The sequence below is a fragment of the Priapulus caudatus genome, unplaced genomic scaffold (genome assembly GCF_000485595.1).
Source record: "Priapulus caudatus unplaced genomic scaffold, Priapulus_caudatus-5.0.1 Scaffold662, whole genome shotgun sequence".
In the NCBI taxonomy this organism is placed as follows: domain Eukaryota; kingdom Metazoa; phylum Priapulida; class Priapulimorpha; order Priapulimorphida; family Priapulidae; genus Priapulus; species Priapulus caudatus.
This window is the reverse complement of record NW_014577723.1, coordinates 77,833-90,130: the sequence shown is the minus strand read 5'-3', so window position 1 is coordinate 90,130 and position 12,298 is coordinate 77,833. Positions and strand designations below refer to the sequence as shown.

General features: G+C 42.7%; 1 protein-coding gene across 1 annotated transcript in view; it reads right to left on the bottom strand.

Moving 5' to 3' along the window:
* Positions 1–12,298, bottom strand: part of LOC106812565 (KH domain-containing, RNA-binding, signal transduction-associated protein 3-like) — a gene marked incomplete at its 3' end in the record, with an annotated part of 24,458 nt that overhangs the window by 8,412 nt on the left and 3,748 nt on the right. Inside the window, exons 2-4 of the mRNA XM_014816465.1 lie at positions 7,799–7,950; positions 4,465–4,581; positions 3,787–3,933 (exon numbers count right to left, since the gene is read on the bottom strand). Coding sequence (XP_014671951.1) covers positions 3,787–3,933; positions 4,465–4,581; positions 7,799–7,950 — 416 coding nt within the window. The remainder of the gene's footprint in view (positions 1–3,786; positions 3,934–4,464; positions 4,582–7,798; positions 7,951–12,298) is intronic.

The following is a 12,298-nucleotide window of genomic DNA, read 5'->3' as shown; positions in this document are numbered from 1 at the left end:
TTTAAAGGATCGTTTACTCTAGGTTCTAGGGTTATTTTCAGTTAATTTAGGTTAAAATTACGCTCCATAAAAAGTTTCATGGTTTAATCACCATTAAAAATATTATTAAAAAATGTTTTAAAACTAACGACTACAGTTTGATTACACGACGGGCGGCGCAACTCAAAGCGCATGATTGAAGTTGGGCAAAACCACTTTACAGCAAAGGGCTACAGAACGAGGTGTGTTCTTATTTATTAATTTAAAAGCAAAAGGATTGTTATATTATAAACGACATATAGTTTCAGTTATAATATGGATAAATTTGCCCAAAATGAATATCGTTCGGTTAAATAGCATTTAGGTATAAATAAATTGGACTTTTGTGAATAGCCCTCAGTCTTTAACGTGCAAATAAATTGTCAAATACGCAACTTTTTGGGTGGCAGCATGGTGTCGCGGGTGTCATGGCGCCGTTCAAATTTCGTAGCGTTGATGTGTAATTAATTATAACAATTAAATTAGGTATCTGGTAACAAATACGTGTGGGTATAGACGATTTGTTATGTACAGTAAGTACAGTTGTATGCAGTAAAATCCTAGTCTACTATCCCTTTAAACTTTATTTTTCACATTTTATTCAACAGCACCTATACATACCCTTAAAATATGTTAATGAATTTAATTCTTTTCATTATTAATATTTATATACATTTTACTTATTATAAATATATTCCATTTAATAATTCATCTTGTCATTTTTCACTAGCAGTGAAAACAAGTCAAGTGGGCGTTTTTACCCCATGAGCGTTTTTACCCCAGTTTACCCTACATATACTTTAGCAAAAATGAGGCAGTCTACAGTACATCACAGAAGCGAACAGTACTATATCGCACTGTATATAGATAACACACACGAGTGCTTTGTAACTGAGTACGCAGTTATGCGCACGCCTGTAACTGTACCCCTCCCAGACATTATACTGTAGTTATCGCTTCCTAAGCGAAAATTTGCCCGACTTAATCCGCTAAGCAGAGAGCGGGGCTTTTTCGTTCCTTCCCATTTACAAATTTGCAGTTAACACCTCGTCACACTGGAGAATCATGCTTTCGCGTGAACGCTAATAGCGCACTTAAATGCTTTTAACTGCTTTAATCGTAATCACAGTAAACTTCTACTCCAAAACGTCCGCGGCATTCGTGGACGACTACAACACTACAGATATACGGTTGCCCATACCAGAGCCATGTGATTTATAACATAGATTCCACGTCCTGTCACTGCAGCGTGCAGTGATCCGTAACTGAGTATGCACGCGCCCGTAACAGAACCATCTTATCGTGTGACATGAGTTACAGCTCTGTAATACACTCGCCCTGCGAATATCCGCACACAACTAAAACCACACAATCGCTTTGTAAGATTCTCTATGCATGATCAGCTGATTATCGATGGCACGTGAGCATCATATACTCACTACCGAAACTACAACGCATCTCTTGAGTGGCAGCAAAACCTCTTCCAATAAGGTATACTATTATTAGCTCTTGATAACTTCTATAGAACAGAGGGTAGTCAGTCTATAAGTCACAGATTAGGCATTTTCCTTTATCAACCCTTATATATACAGGTTAGACTGTATTACCAGAGTGCTGCTAGTAAGGTCGAGTATGGGGTGAGACAGCATCGATGGGATGACATGTGGCCATGGCACTAATATCTACTCACACGTAATTCATACCGGTCAGCCAACACACGCCACTCCGTGCGCGTAACCCACGGCAACCGCAACATCCTCTGCCACTCTAGCATCCCATGCACACCCTTGCATCATCCGCAGCACGTGAATCATGCAGTTGCCGTGGACACGATAAGGGGGGCTAGGAGAACCATGAATCTTGTGGTTTCCGTGGATGTGATGGGGTGTGAGGACAGCCAGGAATCTTGTGATTTCCGTGGACATTATGGAAGGTGTAGAGCCGAGGATGCTGTTGGTTGTATTGGACGTGAGATGGGTAAGAGGAGCCAGGGCCGCTGTGGTTTCCTTAAACACGACAGGGTATGACGTGAACCCGGAATACTGCAGCTGCCGTGGATCCGACGGGGCATGACAAGAGCCAGGGATGCTGCGTTGCCGTGGATACGACAGCGGGATGACGAGAGCCAGGGATGCTGCGTTGCCGTGGATACGACAGCGGCATGACGAGAGCCAGGGATGCTGCGGGTGCCGTGGATACGATGGCGGGCGAGGAGAGCCAGTGATGCTGTGGTTGCCGTGGACACCGTGGCAGGCTTAGCAGCCAGCCAGCGACGCAATCCGCTGCTGTGCCCACACGCGGCTCAGCCTCTGATCCGAGAACAAATCCCGCGTGCTTAGCCGCGAGGCGCATTCGACCCGCGACGGATCGTGCGTGAGGCTGCAGCCGCCGTCCCCGCCGGCACGATAGCGATAAAGTTTGCATCGCTACATTAGTGAGCTATTCACTTTATGAGAGGGAAAAAACAGTACCAGCCTCGCTCCGGTTGATCGGTGCGCTTCTTACGTGTAACCCTAGCTGCCTGCGGCTTCACTCGTCTGCTTCAGTAATCTTCCACGCGTACTATCGCTCTCTCTCTCTCTCTCTCTCTTTCACTCTCTCTCTCTCTCTGTTTCACGCTCTCTCTCTCTCTCTCTCTCTTTCACGCTCTCTCTCTATCTCTCTCTCTCTTTCGCTCACCCTCTCTTCCCGTCTTTCCCTTCCCCATTCTCTTACTCTTTCTCTCTCTCCATTACTCTCGCTCCCTGTTTCACCCTCTCTCTCTCTCTCTCTCTTACTCTCTTTCTGCCCTCTCTCTCTCACCATCCCTTATCGCTACCTCCCCGCTCAATCAACCTACCCCCCCCCCTCCCGCCTACACGAATGTACGGCGCAAGAATGTTGCACCCATGTCGAGTGCGTAACGGATATGCGAGTCAAGATGCAGAAGACGCTGCACAGCTGCCGCCGGCGCGCTCTATCAACAACCGCCGCAGCATTAGCCAGAGCCCAGGCCGCTGTGGTCTGTAGTGAAAACAACGAGGCTGAGCGGCTCAGCGGCGCGGTATAAATATAGGCCGGGTGTAAGTGTTGCGAGCTATACGATCGCGTTCGCCGCGATTAAAACGAACGCAAATTTAAACGAAGCCTTTTTGTCACCCTCTGTGCTAACATCGTCATCGTTTGGAACCAGTTATCGGACCGAAATCGTTCGAGTCGCCTTGTGGATCGTTGCCACGCTGACCGCAACGCGAAACAACGTGTTCCCTGCCTCACCACGCGATGAAATCATAACACAATCGAAGAAACTTTTGGGGGAACTAACAAATATTCACAGGCTTAAGGGCATAAGACCATGTGCCAGGAGAGAGTAGAATAAGCACTGCTGTAGGAATTACTAATGACACAATATAATGAACTACATGGTATTTCAAATACTAGGCATGAGAAAACATTCTGAGTATCAAATGGCAACACAGGTCAATTACAATTTGCGAGATTCAGTCTGTCCCCGCACGGAAACAAGCTCCCGTCTCCACGGCGACAAGACTCAGTCTCCGCGCAGAAACGAGCTCCCGTCTCCACGGCGACAAGACTCAGTCTCCGCGCAGAAACAAGCTCCCGTCTCCACGGCGACAAGACTCAGTCTCCGCACGGAAACGAGCTCCCGTCTCCACGGCGACAAGACTCAGTCTCCGCGCAGAAACGAGCTCCCGTCTCCACGGCGACAAGATTCAGTCTCCGCACGGAAACGAGCTCGCGTCGCCACTGTGACAATGACTCACTCACCGGCACCATGAACTTCTTGAGCTCGGCGAGGGCGTGGCCGATGCGAGCGTGCGCGTCGCTCGGTGCGGCGTAGGCGTCGACGACGACGTGAGGCTCCAGCTTCAGGTGAGCGTACTTCGGGTCGCTGCTCATCAGCTGCTCGTGCTCCTGACGAGGAAATATACGACGTAGTGGTAATGTAGGAGTAATGTAGTGGTAATGTAGGGGTAATGTAGGGGTAATGCAGGGGTAATGTAGTGGTCATGTAGGGGTATTGTAGTAGTAATGTAGGGGTAATGTAGTAGTAATGTAGTGGTATTGTAGGGGTAATGTAGGCGTATTGTAGTAGTAATGTAGTGGTCATGTAGGGGTAATGTAGGGGTATTGTAGTAGTAATGAAGTGGTAATGTAGTAGTAATGTAGTGGTAATGTACTGTAGTGTAGTGTAAAGTAATGTAGTATTATCTAGAGCTAATAATACCTAGAGTGTACAACGGGAAAACGGGGAAATAGCACTATTTTCTCGTTGTACACTCTAGGTATTAATATTATGTAAAGTAATGTAGTGTAGTGTAGTGTAGTGTGACCTAAAGTAATGTGATGTAATATAAAGTTATGTCACGTGAATTGACGTGATATGATACATGTAACGTAATAACCCCTCCCCCACCACACCACACCTTAGCTGTGTGTACCAACCTTCTGCTTGTCTCGCATAACACCCTTGCCAAGGATGGCCATCTTTGTGAATGTATCCTCCTGCAGCTGCTGCAGTGTCTTTCCTCCTGGTCCAAGCAGTTTGCCGACAAAGTTGTACTGCAAGAGAAGAACACACATGCTGAATACACACATAGAACTCCCTGAGCACCGGCATAACACCGATAGGTCAAAACCCCAACTTTATATCAATTTTGTTGTGGAAACAGTATGAATTTCAACAATTCCCCTCGCATTGCAGCATCCCATCATTAAACTGTCTACGTCACAAATTTCTAGCACCAGCAAGTAGTATATTTGTGTGTTATTTGTACAAAATAAAATGTATGAAAATACAATTAGCATTTCTGTTTACTTTTCATGCTTATATACCTTCTTTATACTCCCTAATTTGCCGGTGCATTGGATGCAACCAAACGCTCGACACAAACACAACCGCCATTAATTTGAAACTCTTGCGTGGCGCCCAGACGCAGCTAGCCGACATAGCGAACATCTGCGGTAAACGAGGCATTGGCAAAATTATTGTGGCAGCCATGGAAATTCCTTGTAAACTTAAGCGGGAGTTTCTCATATAATCTTCTTTCTGCTTTTTTCTCCTTCGTTTTCTTTCCGATGCACTGAATTGAACTGGTCTGCCCACCATTGTTTATCGTTTAGTTAATCTAGCCTCTGATCTATCCTGAAGGGGATGTCACAAACATTTTTGTTGGCAGAAATTAAAAAAACACAAATAGCATTTCGCAGTTTTATTTATAATTTTTTCATGAACATATATTATTTATTTTTCCTATATTCTATATTCTATATTCTATATAGTTAACACAAATCAAAACAGAAACTGTTTGGGCCCCACTTTGTGCACCATACACAAATCACGACGACATCGACCACAGCAACCAGTGCAGCAACCGAGAGACGCCAGTATCTGTACAGTACTGGGTAAATAGTGTTAATAACACTAATTCAAATCGTCAAGATTTTTTGCAAATTTAACCAACGTAAAAACATTTTTATCAGGTGAGAGTTTGAGGATATATTTAGTACGTAAGTACTAACTTTGAATTAAAATTACAAAATAAGGTTTCAACTATAAATTTCAGGAGATTCGTGACGTAGACACTTTAAGCTGGGATTACATTACCAACTTTGTGTTGTCCAATTTTGCAATTCGACAACACCGAGTTGGCGAAAATAGAACATGTTCTAATCTCCCAACTAGTTGCTAGACGCAGTTGCGCTGCAACTTTTGCACTCTTACACTGCTGATTGCCAGGGGCCCGTTGCCAGAAACTTCGTAAAGTTACGATTAATTTTAAGTCTAATGTTAATGTTAAGGTTAATTTAATAGCGTTGCCAGAAACCAACTTAAACTAAACTTACTTAAGTGAAAACTTACGATAACAGGAACTTCACACAAGGCTGGCTGATTGATGGGAATCGATCACAAAATTCAAATTCATACACATTTATTGTACATCACCGTAATTTATGCATATTATGATGGCTAAACCACATATAAAATAATATTTGATGAAAAACGACACGGTCTTGAATTTATTCTGCACCAAGGTTCTGCAACAACAAGACAAATTCTCACACTGTAGCAATTCTCACGAGACGCGAGAGTCGTGTGGTCAGTGCAAAAGTATTTAAAACAAGAGAACAAATGCATACGGCATTTGTAAATGTTTTGACACTTTGTGTGGCTTCACGATCGTAGATAATTGTTTTTGACGTGTTTTTCAAGAAAAAAACATGATATTACTCATTAATATAAAATATAATATCACTATAATTGTAATTCTTAGTCTAAATGTGTTATTTTCATCTTAATATTAAAGTTAAGGGAGGGTCTAGGATCTCTTAAAGTTAAGAGAAAAGTACGAGAATTTTTAATTCTCTTAACTTTACGAAGTTTCTGGCAACGCTTTAAGAGAAACACTTAAGTTTAAGGTTAATGTTAAGACTAATTTTTTTCTGGCAACGGGCCCCAGTTGTATAGTTGGGAAGTTGGTCCAATTCGCCAATTCGCCAACAGAAAGTCGGTAGTGTAAACCCAGCTTAACACCGACTGGTCAAACCCCCACTCTCCATAAATTTCGTTGCGGAAACAGTACGAATTTCAACGATCAACCTCGCATTGCAGCATCCCAAGCCATAATAAAAATATTGTTTGTTTGCCATCGCCCGACCGACCCGCCAAAAAGAGGCCGACTCAACAAATTTGATTGATCTTTCCCTTTCTTCTTTTTTTTACAAATTGTATCACTGTACAATACATTATATAAATCTGCAGGCAATACATTATATCAAGAGCTAATAAATACCTAAGTATTTATTAGCTCTTGATTATATGTACCAAGCAAAACAAACATTCAACATAAAAGGTATCTCCACACAAGCACACCCGAGCATGTAGACACCAGGGGTAGAAATTAACTTTTGAACACGGGAGTCCAACGAACCCCTGCCCTCAAAAAGAGGGAGTCCGCAGCAAAATGAGGGAGTCTGCAGTCTGAAGTTCAAAATTAAAGATATTAACAATAACGCATACGTGCTTATTTTTAAGATTCATGCGGTTGCACGTCTGCCAATTTTTCTTTGGACTTTTACTGAAAAAATACGGTAATTCTGTGAGGCGTTGCTCTGGAACGAACTAGTTAGAATGGCAGAATTTTCAGGGAGTCACACGAACCAAATGTGGCCCCTCAGTAGTGATGGGAATCGGCTGGAATTTCATAATCGATTATCGGTTTCCCTTAACCAATCGATAATCGTTTATAATCGGATAATCGGTTAATACAGTATTTAATCAATTTAAAAAGAAATGGTTTATATGCCTTTATTAAAACATTAAAAGTTACATGATTAAACAAACATGATCAAGACTTGTTCTTTATTATAGTAAGTAAGTTGTTTGTGTTCTGTAAGTTGTTGTAAGTAGGCTGTGTAGCCGAGTTAATGTCCTGCCAATGGAATATCCCCTCCAACACAATGTAACAAACAATACGGAGACTCTCGTAGCATTAACATTAGTCGTAAGTGTTATCGTAGCATTAACATTAGCATTAACTTTACGATGTTTCTGACAACGGGCCCATGCAGGACTTGTGCTCTACTTGTCATATCAATTCACACATCGTGAGTACAGTTCCTTGTTTGTTTGTTTTGGTATTTCCGATAATCGATTATTTGTTTTCATAATCGATTATCGAATTTGAGACTATAATCGATCGATTTTCGATTATAATCGATCATCGGGACATCACTACACCGCAGCCTCGCTCGTCAGCAACGTCCTGTGTGTACGTACCTTCGGATACTTTTTCACGGGTATTCGCACCATGACGCGCACTTTGATGGGCTTCTCATCTTCCAGGTCAATGAAATCCTTCATCTGCTGCTGCTCCGGCTGCGCCGCGTCCCCTGGCCGCGCCAGCTTGCCGATCTTCGCATTTTTGATTTCTGAACACCAAGAGAGAGAACACACGCCATCAGCAACCCTGCTGCGCGAGGGAGGAGCTCATACATTCCTTGTACTACATAGTATACATTACTATAGAGGTTCGACTCTATCGGAATCAGGCGACTGCACTTCCTAGGTCTCCTCATTAACTAGAGTAGTACAGAAGGGGGAGGGTTAGACTATCTTTAAACACACGCTTGGAGGACGTCCCTCACGATAGAAACACCTAACAAGGGGACGAGTTGGGGGTAACTAAGCAGAAAGGGAGGGGGGTGAAAAGAGTGGGGAGTGTGGGAATCGACACGAGGATACACGACAGTCAGCCGTGTAACTACATGACACACGGCTAAGCATTCGTGATATATACATGTGTGAACAGCGCGTTCGAACTCTAGACACACGGGCACTACGCAGTGCACCGCATCTGGCATCGACACACCGACAATGTCGAGTTCACAGAGAAGAGTGTCGTCACCCGATTCCTCGTGATCCAGTGCGTCTGCCGTCACGTTACATCCCACCGTCGCGCCGGCGTCACCCGGCACCACGTCCATCGGTACGGGGACGATTCTCGTGACGCCGATCCCTGCGCACACACCGGCCTGCTCCGTGTCCATTGCTCCACCGCCTCCCGCCGTTACGCGGAGATCGCACTCTGTGGTCGCTGAGTCAAAGACGACGCTAACGCTGGCCTGCACCGCGGGGCACGCGCAGCATCCGACGATCGCGCACGGTGAACACAGACTGTGGGGATGCGCCAGCCGGAGCGCGCAGCATCCACTGCGGTAACGCGAGCGGTGTTACGGCGTCGAGCGTCCCGTTTGCGGCAAAACCCCCATCTGCCATGTATCGCATCCCTGTCGCCGTGCAACACAAAAACACGCCACTGCCCCGCCGGAGACTCCGATAACTACCCTTCCATCTGAGGTTTACAATTCCAACAATAACCACGGGAGAAGATATGCCCTGAATTTTACTTATCTTTGACGTAGAAAATTACCTCCTAAAATTGACGTATATTTGACGTTGCAGGATCAGAAATGACCTTTTTTTACCAGGCAGCAACTACTTGTTGCCAGAGAAAAAGGCGGGCCAAAAATTAACTCACCCAGGCAGAATCTTTGACGTTTTTACTATAGTTTACTAGGAATTTCTTGGCAGCAAGTATTTTCTGTGGATATTGAGAGCAGGCAACAAACTGACCCTAGGGCCATAACAAAATATAGGTGTGGTTACGGTTTCCCGACCGACCCTATTTATTCCCAGCAACCCTAAACATTTTATTGTCAATTTTCTTTAAAAATTAAAGTCAAAATTTTTTTTTTTAAATATATGAATTGGACAGTTCCTGCTTCAAAAGGCACAACGCACATCCTTCGGTTTGGTTCGTAAATAAAATATTTCAAGGAAATAAAATGTTTTCCCTACCTACCTACCCTATTTTTTTCCGGCATGTAACGGTAACCACACATATATTTTGTTTTGGCCTAGTAGGCAGCAGGGAAAAAATTAAAATTAATTTTTCGAGGGCTACTTTTCAAGCTCGCATGCATGAAAATAGCACTCTAAAATTTGGTTTGCATTGAACTCTATGCAAATTTACGGGGGCTCTTTTTGGCATTTCGGGGGCTAAATCGCCCCGAGCCCCCGTGTATTTTTTTCACTGGTAGGCAGTAAACCTGAGCTGCTTGCCACCTTAAATTTCGAAGCCTGCATTAAAAATATGTCTCAAATTTGACACATAAGGTTGAAAGTACGTCTCAATGTTGACGTATATTTGAAGGTGAAACTACACCTCAATATTGATGTATTTTTGACATTGCAAATAGTGTCAGTATTGACATCCCATTAAAAAGACTCAAAAAATTGCTAAACGTCTCTTCTCTCTGAACTATACTCTAAGTCTTTAAGCCATGGATCTAGGCTCTGACTAGACTCTAAGCCCTGGATCTAGGCTCTGAACTGCTCTCACTTCGAATCTCAATTTCCTTTGCGCACAGACTCACACCTGTATATATATACAGAATACATACATTTTCTACTAGGAAGTTAACACACTTCGTCTAATTGCATTCAAGGCATAATGCATTCACGACATGACCATTAAATTAGCAAGGAGCATTAACACCCTTCCACTTCGCCCACCTGCCCGGCAAAAAACGGAGACTGTCTGTATTAAAGAACGCTCATACTGGATGCGGGACCCGCCCCTATAATAATAATAACATATAGAGCTTCAAAGACAAAAAAAATCGAAGCAAAAAAAGCACCAGAATCTTACCCCTGTCTGCACGTGCGAGTGCTTTTATTCTTGTTTTTGCGACTTTGCGCCCCAATGAATGTTTTGGCTTCCAAGGAATAGTACGAAGCATAAAACAGATGGTGCGCGGTAAAAAAATCCATCACGCGCGATGTAACAACTGCAGATGGTTTAGTCAAGCAATTGGAAGCAGATGAGAACAGCGAATGATCCCACGCGATTAACTGCTAAGCCTTCCTTCCGATCAACGTGGTTGTAGCAACTTATTAAAATTCTTCACAAGAATACGTTTCATCAATTCATAAAGGTGATTTTTCTCAGTTTGAGACGAAAAATTGAGAGAAAAAATGTATCCAGAGAGAACCAAATAACTTCTCATAAATGCCTAAAATTATACCTCACCTTCAAAGGCCATAAAAAAACTAATAATGTATACTTGTAAGGGCCAAAGCAGCTTGTGTCCCTCCTGCTTGCTGCAGCTACGAAACTCACGTCGCGACGTGACATGGCATTCGCACAGGTCTCATACTCATAGATACCTCAACTAGCCACCAACACTCACACGGATGGTCACAGTTGTAGAGACTGCACATTTCCGCTTCAAAATTTGCTAAATTCCATTTAGATTACTAAATTCCACTTCAATTCCATTTCAGCAAATTTTTACATTTTAATTCAGAAATAATGCACATTTCCGCAATTTCCGCAAAAAAAATTTTTTGGATCTGTAATTTTTTTTGGAGAGTTAAAGTGATGAATGTAAGATAAGTTTTCATAATCATTTTGTGTGTGTTGGGAGTGATTTGAGCTGTTTAAAGGTTATTTTTGTGTTTTGGGAGGTTATTTTTTGTGAAACTGGTGATTCCGTTTCAGAGCCTGAGGGGGTGATTCCGTGATTTCCGTCCATTTTCCGTTTTCCTGGAAATGTGCAGTCTCTACAGTTGGGTGTAAACAGATCGCAAACAAGTCAGCGTAACGGGATCAGCAGCAAAGTTTTTGAGCGCATCCTATACGCAAGCTTCGTTTTTATTGCAGTGAAATCTGATCAATAGAAGAACTAAAACATGTGCAACTCTGTTTAAATGTGGCTTTGTGGTTAAAGTTTCTAACCACAAAAAAATGCAATTATATTTTAGAACACTTCAGCAAGTCATAACTGAGAATGAAATACCACTCAAAATCAAGTGATAATCAGAATTTATTTAGCTGAGCTGGATCCAAGGTAGCAAAAATGTAGCGAAAGAGCGAATATGCTTCGCTCTTATACTCTTCTTGAAACTTGAAACTTGAGCCTCCAAGGGCCTGTGTTAACACACAGCATTTTACATGATGAAGCGTACAGGCTGCACAATTGATCAAATATATGTTTCCTTTCACGACACATGCAATTTTCAAACTACTACTTCAGTTTCCATCCTTTCATTGTCTCTATGCATATATAGATACGGGTACGATGCTAGCTACAATATCACGTAAACTGGAGACATTTTTCGCAAATTATATTTTCTGGCTTTTCATCAGGAATTTCACTTTAATATATATATATATATATGCATATATATGCACTACTGCATCTGCCCTATCTAATTCAGCACTTCTATCATGCGGTCACAATCTATATTTACACATGTACCGAGCTGTGTCACGCGAAATTACACAAAGCCTGACGAAATTCTCGCGTTTTATTTTTATTCGGGGGCTACTTTTCAAGCTTGCGTGCATTAAAATAGCACTCTAAAATTTGGTTTGCATTGAACTCTATGCAAATTTACGGGGGGTCTTTTTGGCATTTCGGGGGCTAAATCACACCGAGCCCCCGAGTATTTTTTCCACTGCGTGTGTTGCAGATGAGCATTTGGACGGCATTTACAGGAAATTGTCGGCAATAATAGGTGAAAGAGAGTAGAGAAACATTAAGACTTTGGTAGTAAATAGATTTCGTATTTATTTAGCATTCTATGTTTGCGCACACAAGTATATTATCAAGAGCTAATAATACCTATGGTACCTATTATAATCAGATAATCCTGGTAACTAACAATACAGTGTGTATTGTTGAACAGTGAACACCTTCTAACAATACACTG